Below are 23,243 nucleotides of genomic sequence, written 5' to 3' on the forward strand. Positions count from 1 at the left end.
CATATTGTGCATACTATCAAAAACTGCGCCTCACCTTACCTTATTGAGCAGGTATGTCAGAGCCTCCGTCACGCAGTCATGACGCATGTAGAAGCTAATGAGAGCCATGTGAGTGCCGTATGTGTTCAGGTAGTAGAGACACTCCTGGTGGAGGTTGCTCCTCTGCGTCTGACCCTCTGGTCGATCCACAGGACCGGCTTCGCACAGGGCCTCCTCCAGCTCCCTCAGGGACGCCAGGATGTCCTCACCAAGAGGCTGACACATAGACAAGGCACAAAAGGTCAACGATATACATGTGCACATAAGTAAGCATAAACGTTTTTTCCCACTTGTAAATTTATTCCAGTTTAATACTATATAAGATAAAGCTTATTGTAGTGGTGGATGTTGATTAAATAGGTGTTACTCTCTCACTTCTGCAGTCTTTGCACTCAATTTGACTCTACCTCACTTATAGTGTGTTATTACAAAAAACTGAAATAATAATCTTTTAGCAATGTGTTGAGAACAGATTTGGATTTCCTATTGCTGTGCATGAAAGACAAATAAAGTCCCCGTACATATATTTTTCAACAAGTTACTGGGATGTATGTGTGTGTTTCACGGTTACATTCTAAATTGATTCAATCTGTAAGAGGAAACGGAAGCACTTCTTGCTTTAGTATAAGCTACAGATTTTACATTTGCAGCTGGAGTCATTGTAAAAATCCCCACCTACTACTCCACTCTAATAAAACACAGTAAGTTGTTTTGAAGAAGGAAGTATTTGGCAAGTACAGCGCAGCACATATCGATGTGTTATAATCGAGCTCTGTGATAGGAGCATTTTCCTGCAGGCAGCAGAGATAAAGACAGAGACTACCACCATTTTCCTACCGTGGCCAGACCGGGTTTCACAGTGGTCTCCAGGTGTGTGACAACCTCCTGCAGCAGTAAGGGACCCTGGTTGAGCTGGTTGCGATCCACTGGAGCCTTCAGGAAGCGGGCAAACTTCTCCCTCGCTCCAGAAAGGTTACCTGCCTTGAGAGATGCCATCCCCCAGGCCTGCCACACGCCGCCAGGTTCTAGGCCACTCTTTGTAGACACCTGGCAATAAAGCAAAAACAACCAGTCTCAATAAGAACAGCTGCATCAATTTAATTGTCTGGGAGTCTGCATATATCTCATTGAAACCTTACTTTGGTTGGGATGGTTGATGCTTATTAATCATGCAAATGGTTGGTTAATAAGCTGCCTAACTACCTGAGCGTTAAAGGTTACAGATTTTAGACAACATGTTTTCTGCTCCATGATGGTCTGAATGCTGTTTTAGGTTTTACCACCATGAAAAGATAATAAATTATGGCCAAAACACTGATTTATGACACTGCTCTACTTGCTAATAAAATTAGATGTTTATTACAAAGGTGTGGTGTGCAAAACAAAAATCTGGCCACCTTATGAAACAGAGCCCTGAAGAGAGTTGGGTGTATGATTGAAGCGTAAGAATAACTGAAATAACAAAATTTAAAATAAATAAAAAAGGAACCACCAATTGCCTCACCTCCACTGCTAACTGGTAGTGCTCTGCTTCCAACAACTGGTTACGGAGACGTGTGACAGCAGAAGTCTCCAGGATGTCATCCAGAGAAGGGATGTATTTGTAATTGGCCTTCACAAGAATCTTGAGCACGTCTACTTTGCTGATGTAACTGTGGAAACGGAGAAAAAAATAAAAGAGGAAGCAAAACTGAAAAATCAGAGACAGTCAGAGTCCTGCTTCTATAGATGCTGCATTGCATGAGATCACTTGCAGAATGATCTCATGCAATGTAGTGGCACGTAGGATAATGCAATCAGTTTCATTATGTTTAAATCTGTTGCAAGTCATTTCCAGATAATCCTTGTGGTTGATAACTCATTGGTCGTCACTTCAACGGTCCTAATTTGGTGAACCTGACGCAACTAATAAAGCTAAAAAAAATATGTTTTGACAACGAATCATTGACTATGTCCTTGTGAAAAGGACTTTCTCGTAGTGACAAACCCGTAGAGAATGATCATCGGCTCTGCAGCTCTACCGAGCATTATAATCAGAATCAGAACCATTTATTGCCATGTATGTTTTCACATACAAGGAATTTGTCCTGGTGTATAACATTTAACATTTAACAATACGCATTTAACAATAAACAGAGTGCAATAAATGGGAGCATGAATATTTACAATTTAATCTACAATTGAATAAGCCTCCTTCAGCTCATTGATTTGCTTTTACAGCCACAGGTTTCTTAAGTTGACCATCAAGAAGTCAAAGAGTGAGCGATAATAAGAGTGAGTATTGGATTTATATCTGCCGGATGGCCAAAAATGTATATGTGATGCAAATGCTGCTCTGTGTCTGCTGGATATATAAGATATATTTGATGAAATGTTAGCTATAACAACTTCTTCAATCTCTAAACCCATCGGCTATAGGTCTGACGACACATCAGCTTCTAGGTTCAAGGGGCTACATATCTGGTGTTGGGAGTGGGGAGTTATTTTCTGGTTATTTAACGTCTAATCTTCGTATTTTATTATTCTACCTACCTGCCTTTGGAAAATAGAAATTTGCTGACATTACAGCTCTCTTTATTTTACACAAGGTGTCTTGTCCCAGTTAAATAAAAAGGAATAAACAAGTGTGCTTTGGGTCTTGTGGGAAATGCCTGAAGGTTAATGTAGCTTTAAGAACCTGTTGTGAATGTAGGGAAAAAAAAAAAAAAATCACTGAATGCTGTTCACCTGACTGCCTGAGGGGGGAGCTGTGATATGTTTGGCTGTGCTTTGTTCCTGCAGGTGATTGGACGGTGCTATATAAGGGGGAACCTGGGGAGGCCGTCTCTCTCTCCAGCTTCCAACCGGGCCATGCTGCACAAGAGGGATCCTTGGGGTGGTGGGGTTAGGAAGAGTGTCGGTAGGGGTGAGAAGCCCTTTTTGTTTAGCCGTGTTTTCTCCTGTTTTCGGGTAGGGAGATAGGTAAGACACCTGTATTTTCTTTTGTGATAGGGAAGTTAGATTACGTGCACAGATTGTTTTGTTTGTTATTTTGGGCCAGGCTCACCCTGAAGAATTTATGACACCTGGTGCGCTCAGGCTCCCCTAGGCCGGGCGTAACACTGTTCACACAGGTGTTTTCACTTATGTTACATGTTACCTAATTTATTCTCCTCTGAGAATGTTTGAGCACGTACAAAGTGCACTTGATTGACCCACTCAGGATTTGGTCGCATCACGCAATTCCTAGAACTGCAGCCAACACGAGAGCACATTCAATGAAAACATTGGTGTGGCTCTGCAGAGCAGTTTGAAACCTCACCCTTCCTCCACAGCCAGAGATAGCATCTCACTCATATCCATCATGAAGCGGTCTCACGATCACTTTCCCACCATATAAATTATGGCACAGTGTCCTTAACAACATGTCACATCTTACCTGTCACATAAAGCGAGATCCTGGCTGCGGCCAACCTTAACAAACATCATCTTAGCGCTGAAGAGCAGCTGCCGCATGATGTCCGTGAGGAGGCAGGCATCCACCTCTGGATTTGTCAGTTTACGAGACAGAGATCGGCAGTGGCTGATGAGCTGATGACCACATGCCGCCTGGTCATTGTGCAGAGACAAGATCGCCACGCAGAGGTAAGAACTGGGGGCCTAGGAGTTTTAGGAAAAGACAATAATTAGTCTCAGTGGGTTAATTATACTATAAGACAACTGAATATCAGTGTAGTGGTCTGTCATCTGTGTAAAATGTGAGAAATAAACTCAACTTTAGGATTGTTGTACTGCACTCAATCAGAAATTCACGTAAAATAATCCATAATGTTAAGCAGAGTAGCATTCAAGGAATATAACATTGTTATAGTGTTTGATGCACTTAATGGAAGCCACCTGCAATGAGTTGAAAATGACCGACCTGCTCATAGTAGAACTCACTCTGCAGCAATTGGTTCTCTGCAGGGTTTGTACTGAGTTTGATCTGTCGTTGGACCACTTCAGGCAGGTGCAGCATCCCATCGAGAGCTTCCTCTGTGACTACAAGGCTTCCAGCCACTGCACAAACACAGAAGAGCAGAGAGAGACTGGGTAAAGCTCATCATCGTAGCCTCTAGATCACTGCTCTGAGAACAGCTGCACTTTGGATATTCCAAAAAAGGCAGGTGGGCTTCATCAAACATACTTGTTACACACTTTATTTTCAATCTGATACAACAAAGAGTAAAAAGTTCACATGCAATTTAGGATTTAATTTACCTTCAGCAGGTTCCAGCTCATCGTCAGAACTGAACAAGGGGAAAAAAAAAACCAATAAATTAAAAACACACAGTAGCAATACTGATATACTATATACTGATTTATATAGATATGCATGCTTTCTCGCAGGGTTTCCCCAAAATATTATCTTATTGTTTTTCAGGTAAGACACTTGAAACTGAACTGAATTGTTGTAAAAGTATCAGTTTCCAATATAGTTGGATGTATTCTAGGTAACTGCCCATAAACAGTAACTGACCTTTCAAACGCGGTGAACGTACACAACAAGTTGTAAAATAAAACTTCTGATTTGTGTTCTTTCTTGATATTGCCACTCGGATGTTCAGGTTTGCAGCACTTAAATCTAGAAAGTCTTACTCTGGGTGAAAGTAGGCGTAACACTGGTCACAGACTCTGACGTCTTCGTCTCCTGGGCAGCCCTCGACAGACATTTTATGTTCTGAACACGAGTGACAAACCAGACGGCCACATCTCCGACAATGATGCCGTCTGTTGAACTGAAAAGGCAAGGGTTATGAATGTTTCATTTGGTTATGAAACATTAAAGTACAGAGGTGAGGTCATTTAATGTGAGGGAAGGTAGGATTTTCTTTAATTTGTCCAAAGTGGGAAATTTGTTTGGGACTTTGAAATATATTTGACATGTATTTCTGTTTGATTCATGACAACATCAGTGCGTCACCCACTCACCATGGTGAACCTCTCACGCCGGCAGACCATGCATACGTCCTGCTTGGTGTCAGGGATCCAGTCTTTGCGGCCCGGGGTTTGCTCGGGAGGCTGGAATTTAGCAGACGAGCGACGTTTTCTCTCTACGGAGCTTCGATCTGTCTCCCTGTCCGTGCTGTTTGAGGAGGTGTGTGTTGGGCTGCTGCCTGACATTCAACACAAGGAAGGAATTAGTTAGAACACCACTAGTTTCAAATCGCAAACTTCAATCAATAGTTGAACACTTAACACAAAGTCCACATAAGAAAAGCCATCAAACAAATCACAGATTGCATTTCTTAAAAGCAACATTTATGTTTCCTGTGGAAAGATCATATAATCTCCAACAGTGACTGATTTTAGAGGGAAATTCTCTATGGCGGATCAATATGTGTATCATGTTATTACTGTTGAACAAGTGCAAATGTCTCACCTGCCGAGGTTGCTGGAGATTCGATTCGACTGAACGATAGGGAGCAGCTGTCTTGAGCGGGACATTGCATCAGAGAGTCCTGGAGGCTTATTACAGAGTCTGAAAAAACAAGCAGTCAAATATTTTGGCACAAGTTGGATTCCAAGCCAAACACAATTTATTAAAGATTCTCATGGCACCTGAGGGGCAACGAAGGCTTCGTCAGTGTGTGTTCAATTTTTTTTTTGTTTTTAATATACTTTATAGAATGTGCACAATATGACGCCAGGGATCAGCGAACAAGTATTTTCTTTTTGTGTGTGTGTGTGTGTGTTCTGTTTGCAGTAGTAATGCATAAAGTGACAGGAAGTTAGAGCAAACAGACAACGTAAAGTGAAAAATGAGAAGCAATACAACTAATAAATAATAAATAAAAATTGAAAATAAGGAAAAATAATTGATCATAACACACCCACCCACAAACCCACCCACACACAGAGTTGTTCACAGAGTTTTGTAGTACATGGATTTGGTTGCAGTAAATCAGACAGATGGACAGAACCCGACACGCCTCAATCACTGGGCAACACTAATCATTGGGCAACACTGACAGGTCATGGAAATAAGAAATGAAAGGCTGCTACTTCCTCATGAAGTGGTCATTACAGCCTCTAAGTGTATATTTTATTTCTCAGGAAAAACATTACACCCTTAAGCCAGGCAGACTGAGATGGTGAGCTTGGAGACTTCCAAGAAAGCAGTATTCTGCGATGAGCCAGAAGAGTGGTAAAAGCAATGATATCATTTTCTTTGGTACTATATAGGATGGGTTTGGCAGGAATTCCAAACTATAGATAAGATATTAAAAACATAGCACCAGAACTGTCCAAGTTTAGGACACGCCCAAAACATGTGTGGTAAATCTGCTTGAGGATAGTCACTACGGTTACATCCTGCATCATGGTCTGGGAACATTTTAGCTAGTCTGCTGTTACTAAAGTGCATTCTATGGACCACCTTGAACTGAATAAGACCAAGTCTGGCACAGGACGTAGATGTGTTTAACCTCCTCAGTACACCCACCCACCAATTCTCTGTCAAGTTCATATTCAACTCACTTTCCCATTTGGCTTTGATTGTAAAAAAGGTATCTATTGTCGTCATGATCTGGTTGTAAACTTTAGAGATCAGCCCCTTCTGAGTTGGATGCGTGTCTAGTAGGCTTTCCCAAAGTGTTTTGCATGGGAGGTCAGGGTATGACTGGAAGTGTTTCATTACAAAGTGGTGGACCTGAAAGTATCTGAAAAAATTTGAACGGTCCAGGTCACATCTCTTACAAAGAGAGTCAAAGCTAGAGAAGTGGTCATCGTCATGAAGATCCCTGAAACACTTCAGTCCTTTTTTTGCCCACTGTGAGAACGTTTTGTCCACTACAGACTGAGGGAATAGATGATTTATACTAATCGGACCCAGAGAGGAAGCAGTTTGAAATTTAAAGTGCCAAATTCTAAGTGTAGCGAGGATAATCGGGTTAGAAGAGTGGCTGGACAGTTTTATCGGAAGAGATGAGTACACCAATGCAGGAAGAGAGGAAGAGTAGCAGGAATGAGCCACCAAAAGACACCAGTCAGTCTCCGAGGCATTGATCCAAAATTATATTTTTTTAATGTTAGTTGCCCAATAATAAAAAATGAAATTAGGAAGAGCCAGGCCACCTATGTCCCTCGGGCGTTGGAGAAAGACCTTGCTCACTCGAGGCGACTTTCCTGCCCAGATAAAGGTTAGAATAATTTTGTCAATAGATTGAAAAAAATTTTTTAGCAAGAATATTGGTAAACATCTAAACAAGTACAGAAATTTGGGGAATACATTCATTTTTATACATTGTACCCTCCGAGGTAGTGACAGGGGCAGGTTGCACCATCTAACAAGGTCATTTTTCATATTTTCAACCAAGGGTTGAAAAAATAGCCAGGTTAAAGTTGGCTGTATGAAGAGAGGCAAGACTGCGGGTTATGTTCACATCAAGGTACCTGAAACCTAAACGAAAAGGTACTGAAGATTGTTGAATCTGACAAGCCAAATTGTTTATTGGGTACAATTCACTCTTTTTAAAATTTAATTTATATCCTGAAAAAGAACCAAATTCCATCAGAATCGATCCGATTGAAGGAGAAGATGCCACTGGGTCATTCACATACAACAAAAGGTCGTCGGCGTACAGTGATACACAATGTTCTATCCCTCCCCGCCGTACTCCCTGCAAAAGTGGAGATGTTTTCAATGCAATGGATAGTGGTTCTATCGAAATTGGAAAAAGCAAGGGGGAAAGTGGGCATCCTTGGCGTGTGCCTCTCGTAAAAAAGAAATATGGGGAACGCAGTGAGTTGGTGCTAACACATGCTTGCGGAGATGAATATAAGAGTCTAATCCAGGAGGTGAAACCATTACCGAAACCAAATTTCTGGAGGACCTTTAATAGATACTCCCACTCAATCCGGTCAAAAGCCTTTTCAGCATCTAATGAAATAACTGCTTCTGGAACAAGTGGGAAGTGGGAATTATATTAAGTAACCTGCGGATGTTGGAAAATGAGTGACGATCTTTTATAAAACCAGTCTGGTCTTCAGAAATAATTAAAGGTCTAATATTTTCGAGTCGGCATGACAGTACCTTTGCAATGATTTTCGAGTCTACATTAAGAAGTGAGATCGGTCGGTAGGATGCACAGTCAGACGGGTCTTTGTCCTTTTTTAGCAAAAGTGTGATGGTTGCTTGCGAGAGAGTAGGTGGGAGAGTACCCATAATCAGTGATTCCCGATACATTCCGAGAAGAATTGGAGAAAGCTTGTCTTTACATTTTTTATAAAACTCTGCCGTAAAGCCATCAGGCCTCGGAGTCTTACCACTCTGCATAGTTGTGTTCAATTGTATGAGTTTGTTTCAGTTATATGTATGTTACACACGACACATTGCTTCGTATCTGGTTGTGTCGGTGACTGTCACCCTACGACGCTCACTCAGTACTGACCAGATCGAGACCTCTCTCTCGGGGCGCAGGGGAAGTCGAGGGCCTTGCAGGCATAGTTCGCCAGAAGCTTATCGATGTCCTCGGCACCGAAGCCGGCCTCCTGATCAACCAGAAGGCTCCGCAGGGTTCTCACCGCCACGTCTGCCCAGTCCACCTTCAGGTTCATCAACAGCTGCTCGAGCATCAGCAGGGGCTCCGACAGCAGGGGGAAATACTCATGCCTGGCTGCTGGGGGCAGAGTCAGCAACACCTGGAGAATAAAACACATCCGCTGATGTTAAAACAACCTGAAGACATGGAGCAATTCAGCAGTTGTTGGTAAACACAGTCTCATGGAATGAAACCATTCGACCAATAAAATAGAAAAAAAAGGTAATATATAAAAGGTAAAAACTTCAATAAAAACTAATCACACCAACAAACAGATGTCAATTAAATCTCAAAATAAATTCTGAGCCTTACTGGTAGCCAGCACAGATAAGACTGGAGCAAATGGTCTCTACGTTTCGTGCAAGTAAAATTGCTATAGCTGCAGCATTTTCAATGGGATCAAGAACTGCCAAACAGGATGGGTGCGACTGAGTCACTCGCTCATCATTGTCACTTTGCGACATCGTGGCACTGTGAGTTGCCAAAAAAAAAGCCTTTAGAGAATTTGGCAGCAGAGACAGGAATTAGCACAGCAGCAAATATAATTGCCTTGTGATTAAATGGATTTGCATATCCGTTGTCTCAAGATCGTTTAAGGTTAAGCTAAGTGAGAAAACGAGATCAAGGTTACGATTGAATAAAGTTAAAAGACTCAATAAGCTGCATTTGATGGGCAACAATCACATATGTTAAAATCACCAAGTATTAATCGTGTAACTGAGGATTTGTTTTGGACCCCTCAAAGGAAAAAGGCCGTCTGCGAACGTCAGCATGGACTTAATGTTCTGTCCTTTGAGCGAACTTTTAAGGATATCATAATACGTATTATTCAAAAGAAAACAAAAAATGTCCACAGAATTTAAAACATAGATTAAAAATAATAATTGTTTATGGATAATTATTTCTGAAATATGATCCATCTAAAGTCTACCAGCTGTTTACGTTATGTCTTGATTACATTTATGATACAGCACATCGCTGCTGCCAATATCCCCGCTAAATACTATAACAAAGGACATTGGTGCACCGTTGACGAACCTTAGAGCCCAGGTGGAGGGCGTGGATGTGACGTCGACGTGCCGGAGACACCTGCCTCTGGAAATGCAGTGTGAGGTAGTCGGCCAGGAAGTGACAGGCAGCCAATCCGGGGCGGCGGTCCAGAGCGCGCTCACAAATGTCTAGGCCGACCACAAAGTCTGAGAGGTCCTCCAGTAACTAAAGAAAATAAGTAAGATACGAAACACATTAACAAAAAGAGAGATACACTTTCAGAGCAGAAACTAAATAGGTTCTTAAAGCTCAAATGCCTCACAAACACTTTTTCTCTACATACAGGAGTCCAAATTGACAACGATGAGTATATTGTAAGCATCTGCCTGGAGTCAGGATTAAATTAGTGATCCCTGAAAAATTTACCAATGTTATTTTAAAGCCTAAAATGGATTTCAGTCTAAAGTTAATGGGACGTTCAGTGGACTTGACCTGGAAAGCCTCATCTGTTTGTCCCCTTTCCAGCAGATGAAGCAATTGCTCAGTCTGTAGCTGCAGCCTCAGCTGCTCGGATACAGGATAGAGTTCAACCCACTGTGCACAAAGAGCAAACTCCTGTCAAAAGAAAAGAAGATTTTTTAAATTTTTTTGATTATATGCATCAACAAATATGCGTTTTAGAGACAACGTTATTCCATAATGTCGAATTATGTTTGACATCCCAGAGGCAATAAACTGCTGCAGGTGTGATGTACTTACTTTTGCCTCCACCATCATAGACAACATGGACTCAGAGTTTGTCTTTGACTCCGTTCTCAGCTCCTGCCAAGTAGCCCAAGGAAACGGAGGCTGTAAATTCAGCATCTGTGACAAGAGAAGAATAAAACAGTTGATGTGTCACAATGTGAAGTCAAAAAATGTCACATGGCAGTCTATTCATGACATGAAAAACAATATGTAGTGAATGACAAACTTGGATAAAAAGGTCACCCAGGTCCAAAACCAGAACTAAATTCAGCCAAAAGTAAGCCTGATTACAAGGACAGGTGTATATCTATCAGTTTTGATATCAACAATGACTCTCCTTTCTGTTGTTTTGACAGCTTATACATTTATCGACCTGCATTGAATGATTGCATGCCCACTTTGCTGTATTGATTTATCTGGAGATTAAAAATAAGTCACTTGGTCTCAGTTGGGCGCTGTAAATTACCCGGTGATAGATGTCCAGTTCTTTCTTCTTGAGCTCCAAGTCGGTCCTCAGCGAGGCCTCTGTGCTCAGGTCATTGAGGCAGAACTCGAGCAGCTCCAGGCAGGCGGACAGAGGCCAGCTCTCCAGAGCCTGGAGGGCAACGCGCGCTCTAAGGTTAGCATCCTGAACGCGGAACAACTGACCGATACCTTCATCTTCATCTGAGCATTTGAAAAACAGATAAACAACAAACATTTTAGTTACGTTTATAACAATGGATAAGAAACGGTTGCATTCAACATATGTTGTTTTATTGAATAACCAAAATTGGAAGAAAGCTTCAGAACTGATTAGTGATAACAGAAAAGACAAGGAGAAAACGTTCACAAATATAGGCATGTTTATAGCATGAGGAACACAGGGAAGTGCTTGGGCCGTTTAAAGCATTTCCTGCTTTCATTGCCTCCCTCCTTTTATGTCAAAATATTTTTAAATAACCATTTTGAAACCATTGTTATTCTAATTATTAAGATTTTTTTCATAGAGTGATTTTTCAGTCTACAAAATGTCACAGGAATCAAAATGTTCACAGAACACAATGTAACGTCTTCAATTTGTTTGTTTAGTTCTAAACCAAATATCAATTCACTGCAAATATGTATTTTCAGTGATGTAAAACACAGATAAGAAGTAAATGAATGAACCAGTGAATGTTTGGCATTTTAGCCTAATGAATTATATTAATTGTTTATAAGAAATTGTTGTCAATTTAAAATGTAACCTTGATCAACGTAAAACAACTACATGCTATGTGCTGCATATACATGTAGCTATAATGTGTTTGTTACAGACAAAAAAACCTGAGTATTTATTACGTTGAAGCTTATATTAAAAGCACATTTGATGTACTTCAAAATGCTGCCTTCTGTTAAAATCCATAATTTCTCACCTTCTAAGGCAGCACAGGCTAGTAGGCGGTCTCTTAGCGCCCCCTCCTGGCTGCAGCCCTGCCCGTAGAGCTCCAGCAGACTGAGGGCTCGGCTGAGGTCTCTGGAGGTCAGAGCCTTCTGGAAGGCCTCAGCAGCCACGGCCTGGGCAACTTCATCTTGAGGTCCAGACAGCAGGAGACTGATGACGGGTTTCCCACAAACAACCGCCCCTAGTCCGGCAGAACCCTCCTCGCCCTCACTTAACAGGGCGCCTAGCAACGGCTCGGCCATGGTGTGAAGGTAGTCCCGGAGAATAGGGAACTCCTTCAGGAGGTTATCTGCTTCACGAGAAATCTGCTCTCCATCTAGGGAAACCTCTTTACGGCTGCTGCGGAAATAGCCGGACCATCCGGAAGATGGTGTCCGGGCAATTTCTCCTTTGCAGGCACTCAGACATGCCAGTGTGGCCAGTAAAGGAGAGCGAGACTTGAGGAAAGACAGGGCTGATGGTGTGAGGAGGAATGAGCTTGAGGAAGAAGAGGAGGAGGAGGAGGAGGAGGAGGAATGAGATGGTGGCGAGGTGGAGAGGTTGGTGGCTGTATTGGAGTTGTCCTCCCCAGAGTCCTCAGACTCTGAGCTCGGCTCAGGCTGAGGCTCTGTGATTCCCAGAGTTGACACGTGCTCCTGAGCATGCTGTTGGAGCAGGACGGACAAACTGGCCACACCGAAAACTCCGTCATCTTTCTTGGCCTGATTGGAGTCGCCGTCATCAGCTGGACAGGAGATCCACACAGGCAGAGTCTCACAGCATCGCTGGACAATCACCTGCTGGACGCTCAGTTGCAGGCCGTCCTGCTGCAGCAAGGACAGCAGCCTGGGGATCAAACAGGACATAAAATAGTTAACTAGGCTGTTGCCTCCACATCACTCCTTTTTATCCCATTACACCTTGTTTGTAGATCTCATCTTTCACACCAGCATTAATGGATGGTTTGTCAGTGAACCAAGAGTACTATTAAATAATATTTCCTAATTTTTGCTGCACTCAAACATAACAAAGCCTCTATTGTGTCACATCTTCGTCATATTAATAATAATAATATGTTAATTTAGTAAAGCACTTTTAATACAACACCATTCACAAAGTGCTTTAGAAGTAAAATAAAAATACAAAACTGTACAAAAACACCAACCCAGATGTTGTTGGCATTAAGCAATTTAAAATGTTAGTATCCTATAACTGCACCGTGTATGACCATTTCTACAGTGCAGCAGCTGTGAGGTTCACATGTTAGCTGCAGTTCAGGTCAACTTGTGTAACAAGTTGAGGAATAACACAAGCATGCAAACTGTAGCATATGTACGTTAACGTCACGTTAACTGTGCAGGTACTGTGCGTACCTGTCAGGAGACACCTGTCTGTCAAACAGCAGGTAGGAGAGGAGCTGAAACGGAGCTTGAAGCAACACCAGCAGTGGATTCCCGAGCTTCACTTCGTTGCTCTGATCTAAGAGAACCAGGTGGAACAAGAAGATAAGTTACTGCTGGCCTTGATAAAGTCAGTATTTGGGTTAGAATTGCTGTTATTTGGTATAAAAAGTGAGCGTATTACTAAGTGCCTGCTGATTTCATTTCCAGTACCAACTGGGATAATGAGCGGGTGTTGTGGCACTGATATAGTGAGCTCTGAGCACTATGCACTTAAACTACTTAAAACGTTTAAAGAGCTGTAAGTCAGAAGAATCTTCCCAAAACACATCAACTCCTCAATGACAAATTACTTTACCTTCTGAACCAAGGCTGCGCACCAACACAGATGCAAGTGTGTTGACATAGTCGAGGAAACTGCGCACGTAATCTGGTCTGGCAAGATCTCCGTCTGGCTCGAAGGGGCAAAGCTGATCCAGAGAGCGAAGTAGCTGCTTCATGCTGGAGCGAACGGGGTGGGCGTCCAGCTCCGACTGCTTCAGACTGGCCTGTTCAACCAACTGTGCCAGCAGGGCGCTGCCCACGCTGCCCTCTGTTCAAACGAGAGGTCAAATTATTCAGACTTTCCCACAGAATGCTAACGTGGCACAGCTCAAATGTTCCACTAGTATTTTGAAGTTATCCATATTGTATCTGAAATGTACAGTTGACTACCAAAACAGAGTAACTGAGCCGACCTGTGCCGTCTGTAGCGGTGCTCAGGATGTGTAGGGTGGTCTCCAAACGTTGAGCTAGACCGAGCCGAGCAGCGATGGACTCTTCACTCAGGTCTGGGTAGCAACACAGAAGCACCTCCTGGATGCAGCAACCAAACGGACTGGTGAACACTTGGTCTTCCCCGACAGCTTCTATGAACAAGAGAGAATCAGTAACAAAGAACCTTTTCTGTACATTGCCTTCAATCTGCAGGTCATTGTAAGACTGTCTATTTCCATTCAAAGCAGCTAAATGGCATGGAAATATCCATGGAAATACACATTTTCTTATTCCCATAATAAAAATGCTTGAGTAATTGTATCCACCTGTTTTGGCAGAGCTCTTATTCGTGGCAGAATGAGTCAGGATCTTGTTGATGTGCTGTAATACCATAGGAAATCCACAGATCCCTTCAGAATGGGGAACCTTAGGGTCAACTCTTACTCCTGGGGAGGCAGACAGGAATTAACATTACTATATGTACAAAGCTGCTAATAAACACATGATACTGTAGTTGGTCTTGTTTCAGTTAACATGTTTAAGTAAATCTGCTCTGCAACCTGCACCAGCTACATGAATCATCATAATCGCTAAAGAATCTTCCAAGAAAGACCCTAATACTCTCAGAAACTGCATACCTCGAGCCTCCAGGCTGCTGCTGAGTCTGCGATCTGCTGTGTCCAGCAGCTGTCGGGACGTTTTCCAGAGCTGACAGTGGCAGCAGGCCAGGTCGAAGGCAGCCATGGCTGCCGGGCTGAGCTCCTCCAGCAGTGTGTAAAGGAGGCCAGAGGGGTCTGAAGTGCAGCGGCTCAGCCAGTAGCCATCCTCCAGTGAGGGCATCGGGTGAGCAGGGGTGCTGAGGAGACGGTCCGCTATGTCTGAGATGGAGTAGAAAGCCACACCTGCGAGGAAGAAACACATACACAAGTCAGATCCTGAGTTATCAACTGTGCATGATTAATATATAATACGTGGCAATAAAATCATTGAAAATGTAAACATGTAAAGCACAAAACTCATATGAAACATTGCATTTTATAGGTTTTTATTTTGTAGCTTAATTGTGTATTTTGTTCCTCTGGATAACTAGCTAAATGTATTCAGTCACAATATGATATTTCCAACTAAGAGAATTCAGCCAGGGAAGAAGAACGTCAACATCAACACAAGGAAGAACAAACGGCAGAGATTTCTTATAATGAATCTAAACTCTTGAGAGGAACTCAACCTGCTCTCATTCTCCCCACTTTCATGCCACAGCTGCATACAGCAGTTTCACATCTATTCTCTGAAATTTGAAGGTGCGAAAAAAAACAATTAAAGCTTGAGTCGGTAATGTATTTCTGAAACCTTTTTTGTTAAATATGCTGAAAATCTCCTCGACAGCATTAAATACTTTGACAAAAGAAAAAAAAGAAAGAAAGCTGGTATCTCTGGCTGCACAGAATTGTAATAAGCCCTACCAATAATTCCATTGGGCCTAAATTAAATGCCTGTGAACTAATCGTCACCAGTGTCACTGACAGCTACTGACAAAATGATAATTTTGGGGGAGCAGCTTTGGAGGGAGGCCTGAAGGTCAGTGTTGCCGGCTGTCTCGCTAGAATTAGCAACTTTTGCTAAATCTGCTGCTAGCTACTCTTTATCGGAAAAGAGTTGGCAACACTGGGCTGGAATATTTGGTTGGATACTTCCAAAATGTACTAAACTGTTACTGGTTTGTCCAATGCTGCCGATCCCAGCTTTAAACTGCACTCACTCTGTGCAACAAGGAGGACGAGGCTATCTTCGGATAGATCTTAAGCAGGTTAAAAAGGCATGTTTATTTCATGAATTTAGAGCAACATAAAAAGATGCCGAACCTGCAGCAGCAGCACTTCCGATGGCTTGCAGTGTGGATAGCCCACTGCTGCCCAGCCGACTCCTTCCTGTCGCTGACACAGCCGCTGTCCCCAAACCCTCTGAGGAGGACGAGGATGAAGACCTAGACTGGCTCTCCATCTTTTGCTCCACCTGTCCCAGCTCCACCAGCACTTCTTTGTAGCGCTCCATGAACACCAGCTCACCACAACAGGCAGACGCCCCCAGATCAAACACCAGAGACACCTGCAGAGAAGCCACGAAATACACAATGCTATCAAAGGTTTCCCTAAATCATAATTAGGTAGTAAGCATAAGAGCTGTGGGACGTGAAAAAACAAATAGGTTTTGCAAAAAAAAAAAAAAACACACAACAAGCCCAGCTTTCCACACAGACCTGATGAGCCTCCATGAAGTTTCCTCGGTGGATGCAGGACATGAGTAGAGACTCTGGAGGGGACAACATGGCGGGGACCAGCCAGCTGTGTGGACCTCCGCATGGACAAACCTCCAGGTCCACACAACCTGTCCCTCCTCCACCATCTGACCAAAGGACAAATAAACACTTCAGAAATCCACACAAATAATAAAAGTCTTACAAAACAACAACTTTGGAGGACAAAAGCCTGGATTAAAGTCATTTCAATTAAATTAAATTAAATTAAATCACTTGATTTGTGAACTCTGGTTTATTCTGTAAAACATTTGATTTGATTCAATTCAATGTGAGACCAAAATCAATCAACCAAATAAAAGGAGAGGCTGTTGTTAGGCTGCGATACCTGATGCACTCGTGCTGACTTCTCCATTGTGTTTCTCCACAGAGGTTTGTCTCCCTGGTCTCTTCCTCCTCCTCAGGCTCGAACTCTTGCTGCGTCCCAGAGAAGTGACAAGGGAGCTGACCGCTGACCTCCGTAGAGGACTTTCTAAACCTGAAAGTAAATTTACCATCAAGATTTAGAGAATTAATGCCACAATTCTTTCTGAACTCATCCAGCAGTAACGCAAAAATAAGAAAGATCACACACATTAAGATGAGACACCAGTCAAATGTTTGTGAATTCCAGTTTTTGCTGATTTTCCTTTGCCTTGCATGCAGAGAGGTAAATAAAATAAAAAACTGAAAGTAAAAGCTGAAGAAATGTCCAGCTCACCACTTCCACTGCCCTGATTGCTGGTGATGATCTGCAGCCTCCACTGAGCCTCTGCAGTGCGCTTGGACAACCTCTGCAGACGAGGCCCAAATGTCTCAGCCGTCACCGAGCAGCCGAGGTTCTCCGCCACCCCGGCCTCTTGAAGAAGCGCTCTTCCCGCCTCCTGGCCCTCCTGGCCGAGCACACACATGCCCTCCAACCCTTCTTTCAGCAGCTTCAGGAAACCCGTCATGGCCGCCACGTCGGACAGAAACCCCCTGCAGCCCTGGATAAAGTGTCCCAGCTCCAGGTGACTCCGGTGGACTTTTGACGGTGAACTTGAACGCAGCTTCTGCGTATCTGTCCTGCTGGACTCAGTCTCATCCATTTCGGCTTTGGTTCCTGATTCTACGTTTGTGTTTCTTGTATCTAGTAAAAGTTCTGACTGAGTGACATTCCCTGTGTTCTGGTTCCAGCTCGTGTCTTTTTGGATCTGCTGAGAAAAGTCAGCGGTGGACAGGAAGAGAAGGGAGAAGATGTTCTCCAGGAGCTCCAGGCGGAATATGGCAGGAACGGCCTCCAGATAGAGCTGACACTCTGACAGGTAGTGCTGGAACAGCACATGGCAACCTGGAAAACACAACAAACAGAGAAGAACAAGGTCATGGTGTCATTCAGAACATATATAATCAGAAAATAAAAGATCAATAAACAAAGACAACATTGTCAGCTGTAAACAACAAGATTATACTTGTAGTATTTAAGCACAATCAAAAAGTTGTGTCGAAAAAAGTGGAAAACTTCTGTAACTAACAATTATTTTCATTATCAATTAAGGTGCCGATTATTTTTTAGATTAAATCGATTCATTGTTTGTTTTTGTACATTTTATACACCAGTTTTTCAAAGTCTGTTTGGCGTATTAGAGTAATTGTAGGTGGAAAAATAAATGAATGATTGAACTAGGGAAGGGGGGTAATATTCCAGGGGAAACTCGGATATTCTCTGAGATAGTGGTTAATTTACAAAAAAAAAAAAAGTGGGTTTTTTTTTGTCAAGGAACTACATAGCTTCACTTCATCACACCACAGATGCAACGCTGAGTAATTCAAATTATACTTTGAAATCAGATTCCGCAATAAAAGGAAATACTCGTGATTTGAGCCCAGAATCAGTATCCAGACAAAAATAAAATAATGATCTGGATGTGGAGATAGCTTTTGTGCATCAACAAGGATGTCACCATGTTTCATAATGGTACACCTCCACACTAGCGTCTGCACGTGGCATTCCCTGTTTACTGCGTCATCTGTGGTATGATGAGGTTAATACAACCTCACAAAGTGAAGGGATGTGGTTCCTATGCAACAAAATGTTATATTTTATTCTGTGAAGTTCTGTCTTTAATCTCGGATATTCGGAATTATTATTTTATTTTTTTTACATACAATGGTCCTTATATGCAGTTTTACCAAAGGGATGTCTTTAAATGTCTTGTTTTGTTTTGTCAGCCCAAAACCCCAAAGTATTCAGTTTAATATGGTATGAAATGGAGAAAAGCAGGAATATTTGAGAAGCTGATAAAAGCAAATTCTAAAACCAACTTAAAATACTGTATATTTAAACAGGTTATCCACAAAGACACCACTGTCTTCTTATTTTGCATATAATAATGTAATAATCAGCTAAAAATGATCAGACAGGAAACGTTTCTATCATCCGTCATCAAACTGAAACTTCACCGCAGAAAAGGAAGACAGCTTTCGTACCTCCTGAGGATGTTGGGCTTTTGGTTTGGTCCATTTCTGCTTCAGAGAGCTGCTGTTGCTGCTGCATAGGCTCACACTCGGTGCAATTGGAGTATTTATGTGCATTTACACAAAGAGCATAGATAGCATACTTCATGGCACAGAAGCCCTGGAACAAAACTATGTTCCTCTGCACACCAGAACTGAGATTACTGACAACCTCAGTGTCTTCTGCTGGGAAAAGAAAATTACATTATTCTTTTGGCAATCAAACCCAAAACATTCATGCCAGACTGAGAAAAGAAAAACAACAAGAGAAAAGACGATGAAGATGCTGACCTTTTTCCTTTGAATTTGTCAGTTGCTTCAGCAGATCCAGTATCTTGCGCTCCTCAAACTGAGCCAAAGGAGTCAGAGAATGCAGAATATAGAGGGCGGAGTGATTGTCTAGAGTGTGCAGCTGTGACAGCAATGCCTCCATAGAAATCCCTCTACACAGACACAGTTATAAAAGACATGAAAGTGTTAAAAATAAATAACGATTGAGATGGAGTTAAATGGCAGTCAAACTTTGTAAAAACAAACAAAAGCTTACGGATTGTTGTTTTTACACCATTCAAGTATATCAAGCTGAGAGGACAGTAGATCAGAAAACTCCTGCAGAACAGAATCATTGGCTGGTGCCTAAAAAGAAAGAGAGTGCATCAGCAAACAACACTTAATAGCTGTAAAATAGCCATAGACTATTAATAGAATACAGTAGATTTAAGAATTGCAGGAGTGAATTAATTGAACTTCAGATGTCCGACCTGCTCTCGGTGAAGGATGCTGAGCAGCGTTTGAGCCGCGCTCAGACTGCGACACTGAGTCCATCCGAGGAGCAACAGCAGACGAGATAAAGGCTGGAACTCCAACCTCAGTAAGTCTTTCAGCTGAGAAAACTCCTCGTGTTTAATCAGGTCAAGCGCAGTAACCTACAGGAAGGAACCAATCTTATTACATTACTGCATTTCATCACATGCAATTGCTAACCAACTTCACTTGACCATCACGATCCAGGACTAATTATGAAAAATACAGAGTCATGTTGCAGCTGAAAGAAGGCGTCGTACACTCTATTACTTCTTGGGGGGATTTAAATCTGATTACAAAACTAGTTCTACTATCTTTCCCCATTGGTTTACTTACCAGGACCTGCTCAAGGAAATGCTTTCCACTACTAAGGCACTCAAAATAAATGGTTTTCCAGATGGATGGACGATCCTTGTGGCAACATAAACTGAGGGCCAACTTCTCTGCTTCAGGAAGGTCCACTAAGAAGGGGGATATGAGAATAGAGGAAACAAGTTGAACATTACGATCTGTAACAAGCTATTATTTATAGTTACAACAAGAGGTTTTCAATTGGTTATGAAACAGTCTTAATTTCATAATGATGCCTCTGTCGGACCTACATTAGCAAACGAGTCCAGCAAGGAGGCCAGTTATTCCTAACGACACTCACCAGGTCAGATTCCCCATGAAATCAGACAAAACTATTTACGGCACACAGACCGCAGAGTTTATGTTTAAATGTTCACAGGCGACGTTTGGCAGTGAGTAATACATTTGACAGGTTAGTCGATTTTTCTTTGGATCATTTTATTTTTTTCATTATATTTTGTGGTTTTGGCCAGTAATGAGACAAAGACCAAAAGTAAAATAATTGACTGTAGAACAAAAACTTGAATTAACGCCTTGAATTACAACGTTTCCTTTGTTTCACCATTGTCATATTACAGGTATTAATATAACATAAGGACTAAGATATCCATTATCTCATCGCTATGCATCGGTAGATAAGATATTAGCGGAGGCATTTAGGAGTAAACCATTGTTCAACGTTGCATTGTGTGTCTATTTTCCTTGATATAAGCTTGGTTTAAGCAATTAGCCAAATCAATGTCATACGTACAAGCTAAACCATAAACCGCCCATCAATCTCCCCCATTAGTTAAATACCACATGACATAAGATGCGAAGAAAACTACCTTGTGTCAAGTTTTTTGAGACACTAAATGAAGCTAAGTGCTCACAGCCACAGAAGCAGAAGTGTGATTAAAAGAGGAAAAGAGGTGATGCCGACGTTTGCGCTTTGAAACTGAAAGCACAGAAGTTATGTAAATGGTTTGTATCCGTTTTGTTACTATAAATCAAAGAACGACAACCTGACTGCTGAAACTGCTGAGAAAAGGAAGTTGGAATATATACACGTCGATTTTACAAAGCAGTCTGTTCTAACTTATCAACATGAAGATAACTTAAAAGGGCCACATAACAGATTCATATCTGTGTTTTAGTTCAAGTATAAAGCAAATCCTGATGATCTCAAAACCATGATAGCATCAAATAATGCTCAACTTTTATTGACGAATTCAAGAGTCGAAGGAGAGAGAAGTTTAAGTGGCACCACAACCTGTTTATATCAGAGTAAGAACACACTCGGACTACCTTGTGTATCAGGCGCGCTCCTCAGCAGATGATCCCTCTGAAGCCTCAAAGCGACAGAGCAGTAAACAGAGACTAGGACATCGCACCGAGGGCGAAGCAGCGAGCTCAGGATCCTCTCCTCTTTCAGGGGCTGGTCTCTGGCGGCCCACAGCGCCTCACACAGCGCCTCCAGCTGCCCGCCACTTCTGCCAGAGCTCCATGGCATCAAAGACAACACGGTGTAGAGCTCCTCCACCCATTCCCCCATCTTCTCCAGCCTTCTCTCCGGTTTTCCCAGTACCTTCATCAAGTGATGGATGAAAGTGTTCTGCAGAGCATGGTCCTCTGTGCACGACTCGTCCTGTTGGAGAAGGAGAAAAGTTAGCAAAAGTTTGATTTCAACTCTACAAACATTCAATGGACACATGTACATGAAAGAGACTTTATTTAAATGTTTTACATTTGTGTAATTGATAGAGATCACTTTGCTTTGTAGTTACAATATGTTTGATTACCTGTAAGAACTGTGTTAAAGACTGGGCGAGTCTGGGCTTTTTCTTCTCCAATAAGGTCCGCAGGCAAGACTCAACGGCCGCATTTGTTGTCTTTGAACCCTCTGGTGCTTTTTTCTCAGACTGTGTGTACAAGAAGGCCTGGTGCAACTCCTGCTGAAAGATAATTGATCTCAGTCTATAGTCACAACATGTAAAATAGAACACATCACGTTAATCTCAGTACACTTAGCCTGTGTGAACATAAACTTGCGTCTCAATCTAATAAAAAAGGTAAATACTTTCCTATCTAGTTTTTACAATTGCATTATCAATCGCAGACAGTTGTAAAATGAGATGAAATGATAATAACCTTGAGAACAGTGTCTGATATACTCTCCGAGCCCAACTCCTCCAGAAGGAGAAGGAACTCCAGTTCTCTTCTGACATCGAGAGGGACCTGAAGTGGACAGTAAACAAGAGTAGAGTTATCTCGTCACATCATTTCACAACACCGTCTGCCCTGTGAAAGAATACAGTGATTTTTTTTTTATTTTTCTTTCTGGTCCCAACAAAAGACTTGGCTTAAACATATTTTGTAAGTTAGGACAAACAGAGATGCTCTCAAATACCAACACACAGCTGGAGGATGCCGTGACTAAACATGCTGTTAAAGAGTAAGTCAAATAAGCACAATAGATTGAGCTGCAATACTGGATTCTTCATAGTTTTACCTGCTCTTCTGTCCATTTCTCCAAAACCTGAAGCCAAAACCAAGCCAGTTTATGTGGACTGCCCACAGAGTCCCATCTTCAAAATAAACACAGTGTCATTAAATCCACAGCACAAATGACACAAATATAAGGGTGTGGTTTTGGGACTTTTGCCGGCTCATAACAATACTGCCTTACGTTTGATTTATCTAAGAATTCACATTTTTACACACAAGGTAAACACATGTCTTGTGAGCATGCAGCTGCACGACTCACTTTAAATTGTAAGGGTGGCAGACAATAGCTTTGATTATGCTTCGTAGGTTTTCTGAAAGTCCTCCCGTTGAGTTAACCAGCTGCGGTACACAGGCATTGGCCAACTCCCACTCTCCGTGCCGCAGGCACCTCTTGAAGTACTCAAACAAGTCCCGAAGAGACGTCTCAGCCTCCTGGCCGTAGGGGTACATGGCCACTTTCATTGTGACACTCCTCTGATTGGTTGTCACAACTGGACAAGCAACTTTACATCTATATAGCCAAGGAGGACGCTTGAGCTTTCCTCACCTGAAAGAGAAAGCAAAAGCCGAGTTATAGTTTGACAAAACAAAGAAATGCATCTATTGTGTGATTATAAAGTCAATATATACAACAGGGTCATTGTTTTAACAAAATATAATTATAGCTGCAAATAATCCTACATTTGTTTTAAACAACTTTTGGATACATGCAGGTGGTAATTTGTTGTTTACACATGATTAGCGTTGTATGAAAATCGTTTAGAGCCTTTCATTTCTTAAACAATGTGTTGGTTGGTTCTGGATAAGCAGCTTTGTTTTTTTAAGTGTAAAAAATTGGATTAGCATTTGTTTCATGTAGGTCATATATGGCAGTAAAAAGGAACAACATGTACAGTATAATGGAGTTTGATTTAATC

At 42.0% G+C, this 23,243-nt stretch overlaps 1 protein-coding gene across 1 annotated transcript in view; it reads right to left on the reverse strand.

Annotated features, from left to right (window-relative positions):
* Nucleotides 1–22,776, reverse strand: part of zfyve26 (zinc finger, FYVE domain containing 26) — a gene marked incomplete at its 5' end in the record, with an annotated part of 28,677 nt that extends 5,901 nt beyond the window's left edge. Inside the window, 34 exons of the mRNA XM_079229638.1 lie at nucleotides 40–255; nucleotides 877–1,086; nucleotides 1,544–1,691; nucleotides 3,458–3,678; nucleotides 3,941–4,077; nucleotides 4,279–4,307; nucleotides 4,657–4,796; nucleotides 4,990–5,174; nucleotides 5,441–5,539; nucleotides 8,451–8,700; nucleotides 9,639–9,815; nucleotides 10,083–10,205; nucleotides 10,350–10,454; nucleotides 10,804–11,003; nucleotides 11,732–12,585; nucleotides 13,113–13,218; nucleotides 13,498–13,731; nucleotides 13,877–14,047; nucleotides 14,222–14,341; nucleotides 14,534–14,797; nucleotides 15,758–16,001; nucleotides 16,153–16,298; nucleotides 16,538–16,687; nucleotides 16,910–17,518; nucleotides 18,658–18,867; nucleotides 18,976–19,127; nucleotides 19,232–19,320; nucleotides 19,446–19,610; nucleotides 19,825–19,949; nucleotides 21,127–21,466; nucleotides 21,621–21,773; nucleotides 21,970–22,056; nucleotides 22,331–22,406; nucleotides 22,586–22,776. Coding sequence (XP_079085764.1) covers nucleotides 40–255; nucleotides 877–1,086; nucleotides 1,544–1,691; nucleotides 3,458–3,678; nucleotides 3,941–4,077; nucleotides 4,279–4,307; nucleotides 4,657–4,796; nucleotides 4,990–5,174; nucleotides 5,441–5,539; nucleotides 8,451–8,700; nucleotides 9,639–9,815; nucleotides 10,083–10,205; nucleotides 10,350–10,454; nucleotides 10,804–11,003; nucleotides 11,732–12,585; nucleotides 13,113–13,218; nucleotides 13,498–13,731; nucleotides 13,877–14,047; nucleotides 14,222–14,341; nucleotides 14,534–14,797; nucleotides 15,758–16,001; nucleotides 16,153–16,298; nucleotides 16,538–16,687; nucleotides 16,910–17,518; nucleotides 18,658–18,867; nucleotides 18,976–19,127; nucleotides 19,232–19,320; nucleotides 19,446–19,610; nucleotides 19,825–19,949; nucleotides 21,127–21,466; nucleotides 21,621–21,773; nucleotides 21,970–22,056; nucleotides 22,331–22,406; nucleotides 22,586–22,776 — 6,726 coding nt within the window. The remainder of the gene's footprint in view (nucleotides 1–39; nucleotides 256–876; nucleotides 1,087–1,543; nucleotides 1,692–3,457; nucleotides 3,679–3,940; nucleotides 4,078–4,278; nucleotides 4,308–4,656; nucleotides 4,797–4,989; nucleotides 5,175–5,440; nucleotides 5,540–8,450; nucleotides 8,701–9,638; nucleotides 9,816–10,082; nucleotides 10,206–10,349; nucleotides 10,455–10,803; nucleotides 11,004–11,731; nucleotides 12,586–13,112; nucleotides 13,219–13,497; nucleotides 13,732–13,876; nucleotides 14,048–14,221; nucleotides 14,342–14,533; nucleotides 14,798–15,757; nucleotides 16,002–16,152; nucleotides 16,299–16,537; nucleotides 16,688–16,909; nucleotides 17,519–18,657; nucleotides 18,868–18,975; nucleotides 19,128–19,231; nucleotides 19,321–19,445; nucleotides 19,611–19,824; nucleotides 19,950–21,126; nucleotides 21,467–21,620; nucleotides 21,774–21,969; nucleotides 22,057–22,330; nucleotides 22,407–22,585) is intronic.
* Between the last annotated feature and the right edge of the window lie 467 nt (nucleotides 22,777–23,243).

The sequence above is a fragment of the Taurulus bubalis genome (assembly GCF_910589615.1).
Source record: "Taurulus bubalis genome assembly, chromosome: 1".
NCBI classification, from domain to species: Eukaryota; Metazoa; Chordata; class Actinopteri; order Perciformes; family Cottidae; genus Taurulus; species Taurulus bubalis.